The sequence below is a fragment of the Crotalus tigris genome, unplaced genomic scaffold (genome assembly GCF_016545835.1).
Source record: "Crotalus tigris isolate CLP2741 ecotype Arizona unplaced genomic scaffold, ASM1654583v1 scf7180000018553.2237530, whole genome shotgun sequence".
Classification (NCBI taxonomy): domain Eukaryota; kingdom Metazoa; phylum Chordata; class Lepidosauria; order Squamata; family Viperidae; genus Crotalus; species Crotalus tigris.
The window spans coordinates 111,810-133,982 of record NW_024097074.1 but is presented as its reverse complement, the minus strand read 5'-3'; the positions used below and the strand labels follow the sequence as shown (position 1 = coordinate 133,982).

At 39.8% G+C, this 22,173-nt stretch overlaps 1 protein-coding gene across 1 annotated transcript in view; it reads left to right on the top strand.

Moving 5' to 3' along the window:
* Window positions 1–5,537: 5,537 nt before the first annotated feature.
* Window positions 5,538–22,173, top strand: part of SMS (spermine synthase) — a 38,396-nt gene continuing 21,760 nt past the window's right edge. Inside the window, exons 1-2 of the mRNA XM_039354434.1 lie at window positions 5,538–5,752; window positions 14,405–14,525. Coding sequence (XP_039210368.1) covers window positions 5,704–5,752; window positions 14,405–14,525 — 170 coding nt within the window. The 5' untranslated portion in view covers window positions 5,538–5,703. The remainder of the gene's footprint in view (window positions 5,753–14,404; window positions 14,526–22,173) is intronic.

The window sequence follows — 22,173 nt, the reverse complement described above, 5'->3', positions numbered from 1 at the left end:
TGAGATGTGTGCAAACCTGGTGGCCAACTACAAAAAATGTCTGACCTCTGTGATTGCCAACAAGGGTTTTGCCACCAAGTACTAGGTCATGTTTTGCGAAGGGGTCAAATACTTATTCCACTCATTAAAATACAAATCAATTTATAACTTTTCTGAAATGTGTTTTTCTGGATTTTTTTTGTTATTCAGTCTCTCACTGTTAAACCTACCATTAAAATTATAGACTGATCATTTTTTTGTCAGTGGGCAATCATACAAAATCAGCAGGGGATCAAATAATTTTTCCCTCACTGTAACTGTAAAATTATTGCTGAAAGTAGGGACCCAATGTGAAAAAGCCATCTTAAACATGTAATTTGTCTTTATCTATGGATTAATTTATTTTTTGTACCAAAAATACAGATCTGGCTACTTTAGCATGATGACCTCTGAATTTATTTTTCAATCTAGTCTTCTAAATCCTTAAAAACCAGAAGTTTTTGTTTTGACCCTTTAGATTGAGCCAATCTTTGAAAAATGTTTTCCTTAATGTTAATAATAATTAATATTAGAACTTTGAGTGATTGTTCAAAGTTACAATGGCACCCAAAAAAGTAAAAACTGTCACAGCATCCCCATGCTGATGTGATCAAAATTTGAGTACTTGGCAACTGGCATGCATTTACAACTGCAGTATACCTGGGTTATGTGATCATCATTTGCAACCTTCCCAGCCAGCTTCTGACAAGCAAAATCAATGAGGAAAGCTGCATTTGCTTAACAACCACATGATTCACTTAACAATTGCAGGGATTCGCTTAACAGCCATAGCCAAAAGTTTATAAAATAGGGCGCGAATCATTGTAACAACCATCTTGCTTAACAACAGAAATTCTGGTCCCAATTGTGGTTGTAAGTTGAAGACAACCTGTATGGGTATTTTTTATAATCTCAACACAGTGTCAAACAAATACCAGTATTGGCATGAGAAAACTCTTTTATGCAATTGTCTACTGTTCTACAGAGTAATGAATATTTAAAATGGAATGTATTCTCACTGAATTGAGTGGGTATTTTTTAAAAATAATAAGAGCCGAGGTGGCGCAGCAGTTAGAGTGCAGTACTGCAGGCCACTTTAGCTGACTGTGTTCAGCAGGTCAGTGGTTCAAATCTCACCGGCTCAAGGTTGACTCAGCCTTCCATCCTTCCGAGGTAGGTAAAATGAGGACCCAGATTGTTGGGGGCAATGTAAATATATATATACATTGCTTACTGGTGTACACCGCTTAGAGAGTGCTTGCACTTAAAGCGGTATATAAGTCTCATAAATAAATAAATAAAAGTCATAAGTAATCCTATAAATTCACCCAATAGCTTAATAGATAGGATTTAGTTTATAGCATTTTCATTTAAATAATCAAATAATTTTTTCCCCTCACTGTACTCCTCCCACAAATGGGTGGGACAAAATGGTGGCCACATTTGGATTGCTGCCACATGGCCAAGACACACATAGCTTGCCCTCCTTTCACAACATGAGCTTCAAAAGTAAACGTGCGGTGTGATGGGTGGGTGTATGGGGAGGAGTTCCAAATGCAAGGTTTTGCTGCAAGATTTTGGCAGGATGGGATATGGCAGGGATAGGCAACCTTGGCTCTTTTATCTCGTGGACTTCAACTCCCAGAATTCCTGAGCCAGCATGACTCAGCTTGGAAACCTCCCTTTCCCCTCAGAGTGGCTGGCTCAGGAATTTTTAGAGTTGAAGTCCACGAGTCATAAAAGAGCCAAGGTTGCCTACCTCTGGGATAGGGAGAGTGACTGCAGTGACCCTGTGGTGGGTCATAAGGGCCAATGACTGCAGGCCCACTGCAGCTGTTGTAACTTTGAAATGGAATCATATGTAGCTTTTGGTGGGTCTGTCGTAATTTCGAATGTTAGTTAAATGGCCTGTCATACCTTGAGGATTATCTATATAAGTTAAACACTATAACTGTTTAGCACTTTTTTTTCAAAATATTTAAATAGTTAAGTGAATATTTGCCTGTCTCTCTGTGTTTGTAAACTATAAAAATAAAGCAAACTCCTAACAAAGCTAATCCAATCACCAGAGTCATTGGAAGACATGTTCAACTGAAGGAACAAAGAATGTTACATCTTTAAGTGTATTAAATGATATTATTTTTAAATGTCTATAATCCACTTTCTTAGTTGCATGTCTTTCTTAAATACCTAAAACATTTTTTCGTAGATTTGTTTTTATAACTGCTTCAACTGAAACAGTTGTATAACTTTTTAAACTCTGAAATTCATTCAGCCTTACACAATCTACAAGTAGGTATGCATTCCAGGCAAGAACTGGAAAATCAACTTCATGCAACCTCCATTTGTTTTTGCTCTCCTTTATAAGGAAGATAATTGCCACATTTTAAATAGTTCAGCAACTGTATATATCCTGTTTTCAAATAGAAAGAAATTATATTGAGCACTTGTACCTACCAACCATTTTTAATTTTTTGCACTGTCCGAGAATAATGTTAAAATAAAGACACTGTGGGAAATGGAAAATATTATTAAACTGAAGGTCAAGATACTACTAATATTTAAGGGAGCTCCAGGAAGAGGGGAGAACATAAGAGTGTGTTGCCAGAGCCCTGAGAATCTTATCAATTGCTCAAGTACTCCAGATGCTGATATTGGCCCTGAATATATGTATATATTAATTTCATGAAATCATTTACCCAATACGTATTACTTGCAGCTAGTAATGCCTATAAGTGAATTATATTGGGAATCTAGAACAAAGCTTTATTACCCACCTTTTATAAAACAATTGCCTCATTTTAGAAACTTGCTGGTTGTAAAAATACTCCTTAGCAATTTTAACACCCTTAAGGCAATAAAATAAAGATTCCTTGGAATCTGTACCATTATATTAATATATGTATGTTCATTTATTTCTATTGTAATAGAAATGCAGTGCTGATTACTGGAAACTCGTTATACAGTACTCTAGTCAGTGAAACAAAACAAGGTTTTTTGCCATGTAAAACAGCCATGCTGGTTGGGGAGTCCTGGGAATTGAAGTCCACCTATCTTATAGTTGCCAAGTTTGAGAAACAGTAATGTAAAGCATCATGTATGTATAACTACTTAGTGTAGCTTGCACAGTACTGTATTTTCATCAACCACGTTTCTTACATATGGCAAAATAAACTATTGAATATTCAATGCATCTTATTTCAAATTTAAAGAAATTGACCCTGAGCGATATATATGTATCCTAATTTGTATAATTTGTATATTATACATTTATAAAATAGACCATGATGAGGGTACAATGTAATTTCTCATTTAAGTGTAGGTCTCAAGCTAACTTTCTTCATTTCAGTGAGGGATCATTGCCTACCCCCAGTTCTATAAAACAGTTTTCTGCAGCATCAAAGAATTATGTCAAAATGATGATTTTGGATGATTGTGTATGCAACACTATAATGTACGTGGAAAGGTCAGATCATGTATGATGAAAACAGTTTTCATTTTCCTCTCAACTCTCCTGCTATAAAATACATTTTAATTTTTTGCATACTTACTTAGGAATACATTCCCAAATGAAACTTTCTATTTGATGTCTAAGATTCTAGACTGAAGTGTGACACATGATGGTAAACCACAAAACATGTCGGCTATATGGATCATTCAGCACATAGCAAGAATTAAAATTCCTAGTATGGCTCAGTGCTCCTGTCATTTCTGAGAGGAACTTAGGCTTGGAGTTTAAGACCAATGCATGGGCTTATTTTTAGGTGTAAGCCTATACATATGTTGTATATAGTACGTTTAAATGTGTGTTATGTATGTGTACAATTTGAGAGCAAGCAACTAAATTTCATTTTTAAAGTGTGCCATTGTGCCCACAGTAAAAAAATGACAATAAAGGTTATCTATTTTTAAACCATTATTCACAATTTTTACTTTTTATTATGAAGTCTTAAATACTAATATAATCATCAGTTTTATACTCATACTACTGTATTTACTGGCTCAGTCTTCAGAATGGAATATAAATATTAGTAAATGAATGTGATAAATTATATGACTTTATATATGCTGGGTTATCCCTTCACTTATGTAAAAACAGCAGCATTGCACAATCATAAAATGAATGCAAACCCTTTCCATATACAAAAATTCCCAAATGTGCAATCTGGATGCAGAAATGATTTTATTGAGATGAGTGCTACATTTTTCAGAGAGAATGCCTAATTATTTTTAGCAAGAGTGTTCAAAAAGAAAAGAGCCTCTACAAGCTAAGAAAAACAAAAATGTCGAACTGCTTTGAGGAAAACATGAAGCATGGCTGTCTGCAGGTCATGCACTGGAAGGGGAGAAATAGTTGTGGTAGCAACTCAACAATTGTGCCTTTGTTCTTAAGTTAGCTACTCCTCTCAGTTACAATAGAAATTCAGTGAAGGTTTATTAAATGTCTGGTTGGCTGGAAACAGGAAGTTTTTTTAAAAAAAATCTTGGGAAACAAAATGTCTTGGGCTGCACATCTTAAATATGCTTATCACACATCTGCAAGACCAGTTAAAAATACATTCCCTCCCAAAAAGCCAACATATAGTTATTGGAAAGAAAATCCCTTAAACTGCAAGAGAAAATAATTTAACATTTGTTGAACTTGTTAACTTAGTTGTAGCATTGCCTCATTTCGGGAAGATGTTTATCAGCTAGTTTGACTTTGGAAAGATGCAAATAGTTCGATTCTTCGCTCTTTCATTTGTATGCTTACAGTCTTCCAGTGTTATAATTGCAGTTTGTTTTTAAGCCACGACCAAGTTGTTAAAATATATTTAAAACAAAGATAATTCTTCACTAATTTTAATTATATGCAATATATCTCGTGGAAAGAAAGCTGAAAAATTGGCACCTGCTGCCAATTCCATGTAAATGAGAATTTAAGATAATTCATTAGAGACTTCAGGGCATCAAATAACACAGAAGAAATTCCATCTTGACAGATGTTGATTCACATTTTCTGTGCTGTGCCTTCAAGTAAACCGTTTCTTTCGTTCTCTGTATAAAACATACAAACTGCAGTCTCGCTCTTTGCAGCATTTTATATTATATGCCTAAAAGAACATTGTTCTTATATGCTGTTTCAGAATTTGTTCTGGAATGAAAAATAAAACTGCGATGTAGGATGACACTAGGCCTAGTCTGCGTTAATCCCAGCCTGTTTGGTGAAGCAGCTTTACCCATCATAGAATAAATGCGTAACGAGTTCAAGAAATCCAAAGAACCTGGAATAGGAACATTGAAGACATCACAAAATAATGTGTTGAAGCGCCTTTATTTTGCAGGAAGGCCTCGAAGCCAAAGTAGTAGCTACTGCCGGAGTAGTGAATTTGTCTCCGGTTACAAAAGCCATCAGCGCACCTCCTTACGCTCCCTAAAACAGCAAAGGGAGGGGGCGCCCGCCCCTCCCAAGAATCCCCACCGGAGCCGCTTTCAGCCCCCCCCCCACCTCGCCGTCTATTTCTCGCTCCGTCATTTGCCCCTCCCCTTCGGATTCTCCCCACACGGCGGCGGCAACCCCGGCCTCCACTTCGCGTGCTAATACACACGCGGCACGCTTACGCCTACCGCGCAGGCAGGCAGTGGCACTCGGAACGCAGCCACTGTCGTTCCACCAGGCATGGCACAGGGCTCTTCTACTTCATTATGGCAGCAGCGCGACACAGCACTCTCGACTTCATGCTCAGCGCCACAGGTGAGGCACCTCATTCCGGCGACTCGCCCTTTCTGGCCTACCCACCCACTCCCGGTTGCCCGACCGGCCCTCAATTGTTCTTCCTTCCCTTCCTCAGCAGCGGAACAGAGGAGAGGTCCGAACGGCTTGCTGGGTCGCTCTTGCCGCGAGAGTCACGGCCCCCCCGCAGGCCTCTGCAGCAAATGAGGCGAACGAGCGAGTTGTCTAGGTCGGCGTGGGAAGACTGGGGTAGCCTGCTGGCTTTGGCCCGGCGTGCTCCTTTCCTGCCTACTCTCGCCCTCCCGTTCCCAAATAAGCGGCATATCTTCTTCCCTCCCCGGGTCTCCTTTACCGCCAACTTTTGAACCTTCTGTTCTCCCGAATCTTCAATTCCCCGAAAAATTTGGATTTTTTTCCCCCTCTTCCCTCCCCACCTCCCTATTTGCAATTATTTTCTGATACTCAGTTATTTTCTAACATTCGTGCTTGCAGCTCCTCCCCTTCGTAAGTGCAGATTGCCTGAAGCTCGGCCCCCTCTCGCTGCGTTTCCAACCATGCGCGCTTCCGAGCCGCATGTGCTTTATGGCCTCCCCCCCTCGGCGAAAAATTGCCATCTGTCTGTCTCATTCTTTTCCCTGAACAGACCCCCCCTCACCCTAATATGATTTAATCTCGTCATCCGAAAATAGACCGGCAAAGATTTTTCCTCCCTTCCGGGCATATTTCCTTTATATACTTAAAAATGTGAGCTCGTGCCTTTTTTTGGGGGGGGGGGGTATCTGACATTGCGGCCTATTTCTATCCAGTAGAAATAGGCATCTGTTCATTTTGCACGTCTTGCCGCCAAAGGACGGGCCTTAATCTACCCCTCAGGTGGTTGGTCTTTTCTCCAGAGATGCTGATGGAGGAGATAATCCAGTTATCTCCCTCTACCCTTCCTGATTTCCAGGCTCTACTGGAAATTGGGTTAGAAAGAAAATGTTAGCTTATAGGAGAGGGGAAATGTGTAATAGTAGAAACATGATCTACAGAATGTATAGAAGAACAGGAAGCATTCTTACAATAAATAGGAATGAAATTGTGTCTAATTTCAAATAATTGTTAAAAATAAACAAATAGGAATATTTGATGTTTTATCTTTTTTCTTAGTCGGAGAAAGAAATATTTGGGACAATTCTAACTTCTTCATCTGACAGTTGGATTTGTTTGTTCATATACATTATTATTTTGCAAAACTTGAAATTGGGCTATTTCCCAATGTTTTCCAAAAGGCCTGAATCCAACCTTGTCTGATTAGAGCACTTCACCTTCAGTGGCATTTAAGAAATGTGTTCAAATATAGTACAATTTTTTTACAACCAATAGGATTGCAGTCATTCTGCATAAGAGGAATAGACCAATCTTTATGTAAATAAATCTCAAGTAAAAAGAAATGCAATATTAAAAACTAAGTGGGAGATGCATTTGGTGGTACTTCTTAAACAATGGAACTTAAAGACCACAAAATGCTGTCCTGTTTCAGGTTTCATGTATGTGTGTTTGTGTGCGTGCGCGCACACACACACACACACACACACACACACACACACGATTTTTAGGAGATTATCAGTTTCAGAGGACAATAGCAAGGAATGTCAAATAAGGCAAAGACTTGTCTGTGAATTTTGTTTTCAAAGGGGAATGTGCAGAAAAGTCATCCAAAATTGTTCTGTCAAGGTTATCAGCTAGTCCAAGGGTCTATAGTGCAAGAGAAGTCATGCACAAGCCAGATATTATTTCCAGCAAAGAGAACATAGGCAAAGAAATTATTTTTTAAACACTGCAGCCAGCTGTCACCAATCAGAATGTTTACTTCAGTGTTTCTCTACCTTAGCAGCTTGAAGATGTGTGGACTTCAGCTTTCAGAATTCAGCAGTCAACATGGTGTCTGGGGTATTCTGGGAGTTGAAGTCCATACATTTTCAAGCTACCAAGGCTGAAAAATACTACTTTATTCCATTGCTTGACAAGTAACCCAACAGGTTTCCTCTCTTCTGCTCTTTCTTTTACTTGTCTGGTATAAGAACTGGGAGGCCTTATGCCATCCTTACCTCACAGATCCTGCTGGTCAGGTACTGCTGGTGATTGATCAGCCTTATGTGATGTCCATCCTGAGTTGATTGTGCAGGCTCAACTGAAGCAGCTTTTTCAGCTTCGGACTCAGTTTGGGCTATAATTTATGCGTTGGTTTTATTATAGCATATAGCATGGTTTACATAGAGGTGATTTTTTTAAAATTGTTTTTCATTTAATTGATGTATTAACTTCCTTAACAGTATCTGAATGGTGCCAAACCTTTTGTGTGTGTTTGTGTATGGCGCTATTAATAACCTATTTATCAGATATATTCTATAGAGCTGGTAAGTAAATTGTTGTATTGCCATAAAACATATTGAAGCAACTAAAACATTTCCTATGATTTTTGCAAGAACGCACATACAACTATTACCATAAAAGAAAGCAATAACTCAAATTGCTGTAAACTATGAGTTCCTTTCCACTTCCACATTTGTATTTTGTTGTATACCTGTATTATGTGATAGCTGTATATATTGTGGTGCTTCATTTAGATACTGTATAAGGCACATAGACTATAGAAACCTGAAAAGTAGTTGTCTTTCTTACAGTGTTTTTTCTTAACAAAATTCAATAGGCTTGGCTGAATAGGGAGAGTAGATTTTACAAAAGTTGGCAGTTTCTGGTAGAAATCACCTACAAATGACAGGCAACAAAGAGCCCTTTATTCTTTTACATGTATATATGCTTTTGGAATGACTGCATTGGATTTTGATTCTTCCTGTTCTATAAACAAATATATTTTTGGTTCCTATGTATTATTAAGGTTTGCCAAGATCTTGCCCCCAGATTTTATTACATCAAGAGAATTTCTAGGTTATGCCAAATTTTGGAAGATTAGAGTGATCTGTAGATCCAGAGCTCATTTTACAAAGACAGTGCTCTGAGTTTCTGATTGCTTCCTTTGTTTTCACATCTTGGGGAACAAATCTATACACTAATCATTCCTGATCTGGTGCCCTTTAGATGCAGTCATAAACCATGATATCATATGATTGCATCACTTAGCAATGGCAGTCCCAGTTGATGCTGTAACCCTAGGACCACATGGGTTGTTAAGTGGGAAAAGGTGGCAATCTCAAATCAGAAGCACGGGCAGGTCATAGGTGCTGCGAGTGGGTGCTAGGGAGTGTGGACAGTGGGACCAGGAGAGGGTGGGGATGCTGCAAGACTTCATAAAGAGCCAGTGGCTGCCTCAGTTGGATGCCTCTTATTAGTTGCAGAAGAAAGGCGGTGAAGGTCTGGGGGTGGGGGTGACAAGGATAGGCAGTAGCAGAGTGTAGGGCAGCTGACCAAAAGGGGAAAGACGGGGGGGGGGGGAGATAGGCAAATGGGAGGTGTTGAAGCAGACGCAAATGCAACAGGGCAGAAGTGTGAGATCCTTGCCTAATGATGCTGCAGTTCTCACCTACTGACCGCAACTAGCACTACAGGAACTGGCATCACTAAGCATGGTCATGTCATATGGTGTTTTGCCAAACAACTGCTTCATTCTGTCCTGGCAGTTTTCATCCCAATGAGGGTCGTTAAGCAAGGACTATATTGATGAAGAAGACGGTGTTTCTCAGCCTTTTATATTTTTTGCATCTGCATTTTCTTCCAGTTCAATTTTATCAGTATGTTTTATCCAAGGAAAGAAAGAACACCAGCATATGACTTAATTTTAGGTTTAACTACAGCTATTTTTAATACATTTGTAAACATGATAGTTACATTAAGTATTTACAAATATGTGGTAAGAGGTGAAATAAACATCTGATTGCAAATTTAGCATACCGTTATTTAACTGCAGTTTAATTTTTAGTTCTATAAAAAAGACTAAATTTTATAAAGATAAATATGATAGTCATTGCTTGCAATATCAGCTGCCTTGTTTGGCAACTGTTATGATGCTGTAAAAAAACCTTACAACTGTAGCATGGCCATGTGATGATCATCATTTGGACACTTCACAACCAGCATACCCTTACAATCATTGCAGCATTCTGCAGCCACATGATCACTAGTTGTGTGTTGTGCAACTGGTTTGTGACAAATAGAGTTAATAGAGAAGGAAGAAATAAATTTAGTTACATGATGTTTTGCTTAAATACTCTGATACTTTACTTAATAATCAAAGGGGTAGTGAGATTGTAAGCCTGTTACAGTCATATGATATTTTACTTAATGATTGCAGTATTTAACAACAGAGTTACTAGTCCCAGTTGTCGTTAAGTGAGGACTACCTGTATCCTCTCAATTTTTTTTTAATTATAAATTTTTACAATTTTACAATAAAAATATATTGTATATTGAAATATATCTCTATATTGAAACATAAGAATCTCATCTTGTGAATTTTCCATCTTTTTTTCCATGCCTTCAAATTTTTCCTCCAACACCTCCACTTTATCTGCAACTTCTTCAACACGAAAATCCAACTTTTCAACAACAGAAGCAAGTCCTTTTAAAGCCAAAACTATATCTTGCCTCAAGATCCTGTTATTCTCCACTAAGATCTCTTTCACTTCTCCCCTAATTTGAGATATAACATTTCCCATTACATCTTGCAAATCTTTTACCGTTAATGACTGTGCAAGAGGAGAAGGTAATAATGTTGATTTAGGTTGTTGCGCTGGTAATATCGCCGAAGAAGAAGCCACCTTAGGAACTGTGGAAATTACTTGGCGCTTTGAAGCCATCTTAAAAGAAAAATTTTTATTTGATTTCTTCTTTCCTCCTTAAAAAATACAAAAAAAAGAAAAGAAAAAAAGAATTAAACAAAAGAGAGGGAGATTAACTCCAAAAACCTCCTTCAAAAAAATCATTGTAATAAGAAAAAAAAAAAGCATGGCTTTTTCTGTATCCTCTCAAATTTGACTGTTGCTGCCAATGGCTTTTTATTTTGTTTTAGTCTTGACCAGAGATCTCACTTTTGGGAAATAATTCTCTCGTAGCCCAGTCCGCCTCAGAGATTTGTTTTGAAGATAAAATGAAGAAAAGTATGTTACCTTGAATTCTCCGAGAAAAAAAAGATACAAATGGAAATTACACAATGAGATCATTATAGAAGTAGAAGCTATATGACTTTGCTACCAATAATGTGTTGATAGTAAGAATAAGAAACATTTACCTATAATCTTATCTTTTTTATTCATTAGCTCTTTAGATAACAGGCCTGTGATTTAAAATTATGGTTAAATACAAAGGAAAAATCTAAGTATTAAATGCAAAAAAGACCTTTAACTTTACATTACAAACGAACTTGAGAAATTGTTTATGTTTACTTTTTTTTAAAAAAATATGTTAACAATGAACAGATGTTCATTGCCATCTGTTAAAACAATTGGCCTTGGCATCAAGCTTTTTATGTAAACTGAGAAGTATTTTCTAAAAATGGAGGAGTAGGAAATGGTGGGCAATAGGAAATATTTTTTTTACTTCAGATGCTAGCTTTATATAGACTATGAGCATAAAGCTCATTTGACAATTTTTTCCACTTTGAGAAACATCTACACTGCTATGAGAAACATATACACTGCTAAAATCAGTTAATGAAATCATTTGATTTATTTTTCAGAATATATTTAAATTACCCAATATCTGCAGCTCCAGCATAGACACATTTTAATGAACTGTAAAAAGATAGGAAACATCGGCTGCCCATATCTCTTGCGAATAAAGGCAAATATACATGTCCCAGGATAATGTTGCAGGATCCAATCTGAGTTAGTAACCTGGACCAAAGGTTTATTCTTCCAAGCTTTCGGGTTTGTGCTGGAGCCCATCATCAGGGAACTTACCTCTCTTTCTAGAATATGTACACTACCTGTTTATTTATATGGTGCCTAGTTGTGTGTGTCTTTTAGTTGTTAGTTAGGGTGTTGGTAGTTGGATATTAAGTCATTGATTGTTGTTTTCCTTGTGCTGCTGAGTCCTTGGCTCCTAAGTACCTGATAGGAAACAGTATAAGGAAAAGTATCTGACAGGAAACAATATAAGCAAAAGTTGTATTGTAAGAAATCACAATAATAAAAATCACAATATGGACTGAACTGATTCCATCCCTCTGGGCCTCCTACCTCTGGTGATCACAGAAAAAGAAGGCTTTTGTTTATTTCACAGACAAGCCTGAAAAAGCACCAGGCCTAGACAAGGTAACTCCTTGCTTGAAAGCTTGTGATCCCATTTACACCCACATCTTTAATAAATCACTAGAGATGTGTTATGTTCTTTCTTGCTTTAAACACTCTAATATCATCCCATGTAGCTGAACAACTACAGACCGGTTGCTCTAACGTCCGTAGTTACGAAAACCTTTGAAAGGTTAGTGTTGGCCTACCTGAAAAACATGGATCTGCTGACGAATCTGCATATAGATGGGAAGTTGAACAACTGGCCCTGTGGTGCAGCTGAAACAATCTTGAGCTGGACACACTCAAAACTGTAGAGATGATTTTAGGAGAAGCTCTCCTATTTTACTACTTCTAACAATACTAAACAACACAGTATCAACAATAGAGACCTTCATGTTTCTAGGTTCTATAATATCTCAGGACTTAAAATGGACACCTAACATAAAAAATATCAAAAAAGCTCAGAAATGTTCTTCCTGTACCAACTCAGAAAGCTCAGACTACCCAAGGAGTTGCTGATACAGTTCTACAAAGGAATTTTTGAGCCTGTCATTTGCACCTCTATAACTGTCAGTTTGGAATAGCAAACAAGACAGACTTCAACGTTAAGACTGCAAAAAAAACAATTTCAACCAGCGTACCTTCCATTGAGAACCTATGTACTACACGAGCCAGAAAGAGGGCTGTGAAAGTATCTATAGATCCCTCACATCCTGGACATAAACTATTTCAACTTCTTCCCTCAAGATGACATTGCACGCCAAAACAACTAGACACAAGGACTCCCCCCCCCCATGCCATCACTTTGCTAAACAACATTCCCACTTATGCCCTGGGATGTCAAACCACCTAGTAGGGTTGTATTACTATTATCCTTCTCTTTCCTTTTACCTTTTTCCTTAGCTTCTTATGACTATAACTTTGTTGTTTGTATCTTATGATTTATGTTGATTGCTTTTATTTAGTATCCTTTTATGATTTATGTTGTTTGCTTATTTAGTCCATGACTATCGCTGAGAGTTGTATCTTATGATTTATGATGATTGTATTTTGTAATCATGATTTATCACTTGTTGCTTGTATGTACATTGAGAACTTATACACCGGAGACAAATTCCTTGTATGTCCAATCGCACTTAGCCAATAAAAAATTGTATTGTGTTGTATGTTCTATTCTATTCTATTCTATTCTATTCTATTCTATTCTATTCTATTCTATTCTATTCTATTCTATTCTATTCTATTCTATTCTATTCTTAAAACAATTGGGAAACATTAAAACTGCTGTTAATTGGTTAGGTATTCCACCTCCACAGAAAACAAAATTTGTTTATCAAGATTTGTTAGAAGAGGAGAGGATAAGGAATCTTAACAACTGGTTTTCCAATACTTGGAAAGGTTTAGAAATTACAGCAGTCGTCATTTTATGCTCATAAAATGCACTAAATATCCTTTCTACGTATAGAATGGAATGGAATGGAGTAGAATAGAATAGAACTGGACGGGACCTTGGAGGTCTTTTAGTCCAGCCCCCTGCTCAAGCAGGAGAACCTATACCATCTTAGACAGGTGATTGTCTAGTCTCCTTAAAAATCTCCAGTGATGGAGCACCCACGATTTCTGGAGGCAAGCTGTTCCACTGGTTGATTGTCCTCACTGTCAGGAAGTTTCTCCTTAATATCAAGTTGCTTCTCTCTTTGATCAATTTCCTACCATTGTTTTTTGTCCTTCCCTTTGATGAACAAAGTGACCCCCTCTTCTTGTGGCAGCCCCTCAGATACTGGAATACTGCTATCATGTCTCCCCTATTTCTTTTCTTTAGACTAGCCAAACCAAAGTACTGCAGCCATTCTTGTCTCCAGGCCTTTGATCATCTTAATTGCTCTTCTCTGAATTTTTTCCAAACTCTCGACATCTTTTTTGTGCTATGGTGACCAAAATTGGATGCAGTATTCTAGGTGTGGTCTTACTAGGGTTTTATAAAATGGTACTAATACTTCACATGATCTTGATTCTATGCTTCTATTTATACTATCCAGGATTATATTAGCTTTTTTGGTTACTGCTGCACACTGCTGGCTCATAGTCAAGTGATCGTCCACTAGGACTCCAAGGTCCTTCTCACAGTTATTGTTTTTAAGTCAGGTCTTGCCCAATCTGTACTTGTACCTTTGATTTTTCTTGCCTAAATGTAAAACTTTGCTTTTCTCCACATTGAAACTCATTTTGTTGGGTAGGGCCCATTGTTCAAGTTTGTCTAGATCTTTTTGGATCCTGAGCTTGTCTTCTGGGGTTTTGGCTACTCCTGTCAGTTTGGTGTCGTCTGCAAATTTGATGAGTTCCCCTTTAATTCCCTCATCTAAGTCAGTTATGAAGATATTGAAGAGTACTGGGCCTAAGTACTGGGCCTTATTAACCCATTGGTTCTTTTTCTTTTGTCTAGCTGATTGTAATGCCATTGTTAAAGGTCTACAGTCCATCTTCCAAAAGGAGGGAATGACAGAGACTATTCATAACTGGGAAAATCATGGTTACCTAGCAACATATGTCAATAAAAATGGCTGGTAAGCTGAATTTTAATATACATTGAGTTTTAAAGTATGTTATAATTATCAATTATTTAACAGATTGTCAAGGTAATCTTTAAGAAGCTAAGTGAAGAGTATACTTAATTTTTATATTTAAAAAATGTTATGAGTTAATTTCTAACTCTTATGAAAAATAAAGAAAATGCCATTTATATATCTAAAATTAACACATGCTGCTGAAGCTTATTGTTAGGCAAGTTGTAACTTCTTGATGTTCTAAGTGTTTTAATGAAACTAATGGATGAAAATAATTATTTTTTGGAGAAGGGTAGAATGTTACAGATATTACCAAACTGAGGAATGTCAGCCTAGAGACTATTTTGATAAGTAGGTAATTTAGTTGATAAGATTTTTTTTAAAAAATGATGGTTCCATCATATAACACTATGCCCTTTATTCATAACAACTGAGTCCCCTATTTTATCACAAATTACTGAACTTCTCACAGGTAACTAGCATATAATGGAGAATGTTAACAAATTAATTCAACAAAAGCAACAAGATTTGAAATTTGGGTAAACATTTTTTTATTTATGCTGAAATGGTAACACAAAGGTTGACAAAAGATCTTTTTAAATTATTTCTTGATATTGTAGAAGGAAATATTCTGTAAGGTCTTGCCTCAGCTAATACTCCCAAGAAAGCAGAAGTCTTGAAACTTGCATTGTTTCAAAAGGAACTTTTATTGAGAGATAGTGAAAAAAGAAAAGCTAGGCAACATCTGAATAATGTGAAAAGTTACATTAAACCTCTCTTCCAAACCCCTCCCAGGTGCCCAATTGCCCAGTCCAAATCCAGCCAATCCACAGGTGTGAAGTTGTTACAGGAACTGAAAGTTGAAGGAGCGATAAAACATCCTCTTCTCAGCAGAGTAGAGAAGGCAGATGGCCCCAGGCACATTTCTCCCCCCCTTTCACACCCAAAGAGATATATCAAAGATTGAAAGAACAAAGCAAAAGAAACAGATCCCAGAACCTCCCCCCTCCCAACAGAATGGCAGTGCCCCGAAATGATTTGAGGGTCCTGGCATGCCGCCCCCCCCCCCTTAAAGGAAGGAGAATTCCACCTGGAGAAATATAATAAAATGGGAGAGAAAGAGAATTCACAGATTAATCAGGTTTATCTAGTAATGTGCATTAAAATGTTTGAGTAACCTAGGGGCTCTAACATGTTTCTTATGCACCCATTCGTTCTGGCATGGTGAGACGTCTTTCCAGGCCACTAAATACTGGGTAGCTCCATGGTGTATGTGTGAGTTTAGGATTTCCTTAATTTCAAAGTGTTGTTCACTCTTTACCATGATGGATTGTGTTGCTGGGGAAGTTACTGGGCGTAAAGATGACGTTATTTGAGGCTTTAACAGACTGCAATGGAATACAGGGTGGATTTGCCTTAAGTCCTTGGTGAGGTCCAACTCCACTGTGACTGGGTTTATAATGTGTTTGATAGGGAAGGATCCCACAAATTTTGGTCCTAACTTTTTGGAGGGTTGAAGAGATTGCAGGAACCTAGTAGACAGATATACTCTGTCCCCAGTGTGGAATGGTTTAGGTTCCATTCTATTTTTATCTGCTTGGGCCTTATAGGCCAGTGATGGCGAACCTTTTAGAGACCGAGTGCCCAAAAACTGCCCCACCCCCACACCGCCCCCGCTCCCACCCACCTGCAGGGCCACCCACTACCTCCACGGCCCACCGCAGATCGCCTAGGCGGCCCAGCAGCAGCATAGCAGCCATGCCCTCCATCTGTGCCGCGCAGCATCATCTGTTTGTGATGAGGTGCAAGGGCGAAGTCTTGTCCCCACTGTCTGGCTGCCGTGTCCTTGGCTACACTGCTCCAGGCGGGCCGTGCCTGGGGACAACTCTCCTTGGGGGGGCTGCTGGTGTGGAAGGGGCTGCAGGGGGAGGTGGGGCTGGGGTGACGGCACATGTGCCCACAGAGAGGGCTCCGAGTGCTGTCTTTGGCACTTGTGCATAGGTTTGCCACCACTGTTATAGGCTGTTTTAGCCTCATCTAGAGCTTTTCTGATAACTGGCCAAGTATTTTGCAGTTGATTCATCCATTCCTTAAGGGAAAGGATGGTGGCTTCATTATTGGCAGTTCGGGCATTGGGTTGAATTCTTGTACTGTGGCCACTTGAAACGGGGTGAACACGGTGCTAGAGTGCAGAGCATTATTATAAGTTACTTCAGCGAATGGCAGGAGGTCAGTCCAGTTATCTTGCTGATAGTTGATAAAGCATCGCAGATACTGTTCATTCTGTCCCACCATTTGTTTGAGTATGGTAACTAGAACTCAGGGCCTGGTCTGTTCCCAGGAGGACCAAAAGTGCTCTCCAGAACCTAGAAGTAAATTGGACTCCTATGTCTGAAATTATGCAACGTGGGACCCCATGTAGACAGTAGACATGGTGGAGGAACAACTTTGCTACAGTCTTTGCTGTTGGGTTCTTTTGACAAGAAATGAAATGGACGGTTACCACCTAAATAATAGTGTTTCCCACGCTTTCTGGCAATTCTACAATAAAGTCCATAGAAATCTCTCTCCAGGGTGCTGAAAGGTTTGCAACTGGCTGCAGAAGGCCAGATGTTTTCCCCATCTTCATTTTGCTGCAGCACATGTAGGGCAGCTGGTCACATAACTCTTGATATCCTTTTTGATAGAAGGCCACAGAATTGTCTTTTTAAGAAGTGCAGGGTCTTTACAAACCCAAAGTATCCTGCCACCTTTGAGTCATGGCAGGTCTGAATAGTTTTTAGTCTCTGGCTGGCTGGGACATATAACTTCCCTCCTATCCCTGCCAGCTCCAACCTCATGGAGCAAAGGTTCTTGTAACTAATGAACCATTTGTCTTTTTCCAGGTCTTGCTTAAAGACCAGGATGATAGCGTTGTCTAATAGTGGGATGCTTTTGATTGTGCCCTTGTGGTTACTGGAGTTGCTAGTTGCTGCACTGGGAGTAGAGGCTTGACTATTTTGGCCTTGTGGCAGCCTGGATAGGGTGTCTGCCAATAAGTCCCCCCCCCATAAATAGCAGAGGGCAAAATTGAAGCGCTGGAAGTGTTGGGCCCACCGTGCCTGCTTGAGGGACAGTTTCCTCGGATTTTCAATGCTTCTAGGTTTTTGTGGTCAGTCCAAACCTGGAAAGAGATTTTGCTTCCTTCTAAAAAATGCCTCCAAGTGAGAAGGGCCCACCTCACTGCGTAGGTTTCCTTCTCCCACACTGCCCAGCGTTGTTCGGTCTCAGTAAATTTTTTTAAAGTGTATGCACAGGGCTGCAATTGGCCTTTTTTGTTTTCCTGGAGCAATACTGCACCTACAACCACGATGCTAGTGTCGGCCTGAATGACAAACGGTTTCTCTGGGTCTGGGTGCCTCAGCATTGGCTCCAGAGAAAAAAATCTTTTCAGTTTTTCGAATGCAGCTTGGCATTCCATAGTCCACTTTAGTGGCTGGCTAGGTTTTGGCTTATCTCCCCCCTTGAATTTTAATAAATTCATAATGGGGAATGCAATCTGCACAAAGGAGGGAATGAACTTCCTATAGAAATTGGCGAAACTCAAGAAGCTTTGCAGTTGCTTCCTGGTGCGTGGGGTTTTCCATTCTAAAACAGCATGCATTTTCTCTGGGTCCATCTCCACCCCCTCATATAAGATCTGGTAGCCTAGGTAGCCAATCTTCTCTTTGTGGAATTCACACCTTGAAAGCTTGGCGTATAGTTTGGCAGTGCGGAGTTTATTCAGGACCACTCTGACCAGTTTTATGTGCTCAGCTTTCGTCTCAGTGTATATTAATATATCATCCAGGTATACCAAAACTCACTTATATAGGGGTTCACGTAGCACTTCATTTATCAGTTGCATAAATATCGCAGGGGCTCCTTGTAATCCTAAAGGGAGCACTTTAAATTGAAAGCAGCCCAGGGGGCAGTTAAAAGCAGTTTTCCGTTTGTCTCCCTTTCTAATTCTGACTCTGTAATAAGCCTCCCATAAGTGCAGTTTAGAAACTACTGGGCCAGTATGTCCTTCATGAGGAGCAAGGGGTACACATTCTCCATGCACACCACATTCAGACCCTGTAATCCACACAGAGATGAAGAGACCCATCTTTCTTCTCCCGGAACAACACCAGGGCTGCTACCCGAGCTAAGTTTTTATCTATGAACTGGCGTAGTTTGTCTAACTCCCTGGGAGTCATGGAGTACAGTTTAGGCTTTGGAAGTTTAGCTGTGGGGACAATCTTGATGGGACAGTCTGGGCCAGCGAGGAGGGAGTTCGTCTGAACCCCTCTCGCTGAATACTTCAGCCAAATTGTGGTATTCCTTAGGTATGCCTCTCAGTGACTCGTTCTTTGTAGCTGCTGCCATTTCTTGTGGCTCTTTTTTCTGTTGCAATTGCTAGGTGGGGCTTTCTGTTCCCATGGGAACCTTAACCGCCTGTCCTGCCAGTTCATCCGCGGGTCCCATTTTTTCAGCCACGCCAGCCCTAGGAGGAGGGGTCATTCCATACCAGGTGCCACTATAAAGGTTAAAGTCTCAGAGTGGCTCCCCATAGTTAAATCCAGTGGTTTAGTGGCAAAGATCACTGGGACGTCTCCAGCGGAGGACCTGTCTATCTGGCAGAATAGGTTCTTTAATCTCCTTAGGCAAACCCCCAGTTTTCCCACTAGGATGGGGTTTATTAAGCATCTGGTGCACCCCGAGTCTAGTAGGGCCTTTAGGGCTACTATTGTCCCTATGCCTGAAATTACCAGGGGGTCATCATCGTAGTCGCTGTCAGATGTCTCTGACTCTTTCTCCGGTGGGGTCGGGGTTCCCCTTTCCGATTTTGGGGAGGGACGTAACTCTATGACCTTTGCACTCTTCAGGACTGTGTCCTTAGGGGGTTGGGAAGGCTTGGTCAGTTTTTCCCCTGAGGGTTGATATGCCTTCTTTGTGGGGGTCTTTGAACAGCATTCCACAGCCCTGTGGCTTTCCTTGCTACATTTGAAGCAGGCAGTTGAGTGTGATGGTGCTGTAGGGGTCTTGTTGCCTCCCTCTTTCCCTCTGGCAGGGATTGTGTCCACACTCTGCTTGAGCGGTGCTGGTTCTGGGCTTAGTCAATCTCTGCTTCTTCAGCTAAGATGCACCAGTGCAGGGGCTCTCGGCAATGCAGGCATAGTATAGGTTGTCGTTAAGCCCATCTTTTAAACAGCACACCAGGATGTCTTCCAGCCAGTTGAGGCGGCAGACTAAGTCCCAAAATTCTTTGGTGTATTCAGCTACCGGACAGCAGCCTTGTCTCACCGTCTTAATGCAGTCTCACATCTTTCAATCAGTCAGGAGGTCTTCGATATGCCATCTTAGCCCTGCCATGAAACCGTTGAAGTTCCGGAGCTCTGGAACATCAGCGTTGTGCAGGGTCACCATCCATCTGGCAACAGCACCTTCCAGGGCTAGAGTGACAATTCTGACCCTGGCTCCCTCACTGGGGAGTTCTCGCCCATATTCCTGTATGTACTTGAGGACATGAGCGAGGAAGAACCCCAACTGTTGAGGATCCCCATCGAACTTGACACCTAGGGAGGTGTCTTCTGCTCTGGCCACGGGGTTCCCCTTCTGCTGCTCCCCTGCGTATTTACCCCGATTGGGTAAACTACTGCTAGGGCAGTAGTTGCCCTTTCTATATAAGCTGTGGCATTGGCTGAGGTTCCTGGGATGGGTTCCTCCGCTGGTTCCTTGCTCTTTCTCCCCACAGCCACTGGCTTCTTGCACCTTCAGGTTCTGGAAGACTTCCACCATGAAGTGTATGGCGCATTTCAGGAGTTGGTTGACTGAGCTCGGCTCTTTGCCTGGTTTTTCATTGGTGTAGATCTCATACTTCCAGCCCGGCATCTGACTACCACAGGTGAGAGTGACCCGCTGGGTCCTCCCTTCCCAGTCCTCCCTTTTTCCCCACGCCCATGGACCATCTGGGCCTCTCGGGATCTTCCATGGCGGTAGCTTCCTCAATCCACTCGGAGGGGATATCCTCAGGGTGAGTCTTTGTGGAGATCTCTGCCCAGCACTCAGATTCCTCCTGCTTGTTGCCATGATGAGACATCATGTGCACCGGTTGACCACTTTGCAGATCTTGCCTAATGTAAGATCCTGCGTCAGCTTATACTCCTAAGAAAGCAGAACTCCTGAAACTGTTTCCCCAGGTGTTGCATCCTCTTCTCAGCGGAGCAGAGATAAGGCAGATGTCCCCAGGCACATTTGTCCCCTCTTTCACACCCAAAGAGATACATCAAAATTTGAGAGAACAAAGGAAAAGAAACACAGCCCATGCATCCCCCCTCCTAACAGAACGGAAGCGCCCCGAAAATGATTTGAGGGGACTGACATATTCTGATTCTTGGAGATCTGAATATTATTTTCTCCAAACGTAAGCAGATCTGTATCTAAAAGGAACTCTGGGAAAGTCTTCAAAAATGTCCTATATGAAATATTTTTGATTCATAACAATACAAATAACCTGGAAAAAAAACAAAAATCTGTACTTTCTTTTGAGTTCATGAAATTTGGAAACCATTTTTGGATTATAACAATGTACATTGGTTTGTATCACATCTGAAATTTATGTTACATTTAACATTAAGTTAAATATTTACGTTTTTATTTTTGGACAGTTTTTCTTTTTTATGATTGCAAGCTATCCAGAGTTACCTAAGGTAAGATGGGTGGCCAATAAGTTTTATTTATAGGTAGGTAGGTAAGTAGGTAGGTAGGTAGATAGGTAGATAGATAGATAGAGTCTGAAATTGCAATTCTTTTTTATGAATTATACTGCATTATTGTTGTTGATTTCTTATATTTAACAGTTTAAAACAATATAGGTAGTCCTCGACTTACAACAGTTCATTTAGTGACTGTTCAAAGTTACAACGGCATTGAAAAAAGTAACTTATGACCATGTTTCACACTTACAACCTTTGTAGTATCCCCATGATCACATGATCAAAATTTAGATGCTTGGCAACAGGTTCAGATTTATGACACTTGCTGTTTCTCCAAATCATGTGATCACCTTTTACGACCTTCTGATAAGCAAAATCAACGGGGAAGCCGAATTCCCTTAACAACTGGGTTACTAACTTATCAACTGCAGTGATTCACTTAACAATTATGCCAAGAAAACTCATAAAATGGGACAAAACTCACTTAACAAATATCTCATTGAACAACAGAAATGTTGTGCCCAGTTGTTATAAGTCAAAGACTACCTGTATTTGGATATTTAAAACTAAACAAAATATATTTTTTTTGACAAAATTCACAATGTTTTTAATATTTCTGTGGCATGGATATGTTGATATTCTTAAATTGATACAATACAACTTCTGTAGAAACCCTTGCATTTCTAATTTTGATAGATAAAGGCATGTATATTTGTATAATTAAAATGATTTTAATTAGCGTTATAAATAAATGAACTATAGAGAGTACAAAGAGGCTAACAACAGTAAGGTAAAATAAAACAAAGTGTAAAATACAAAAATAAGTTAGCAGTTAAATCAGTTACATCACCAATAATGAAATTAGCGCTGAGCATTTCAAATAAAACACCATTTTGTTTATATTCCCAGAGCCCTACTACACTGGTTTT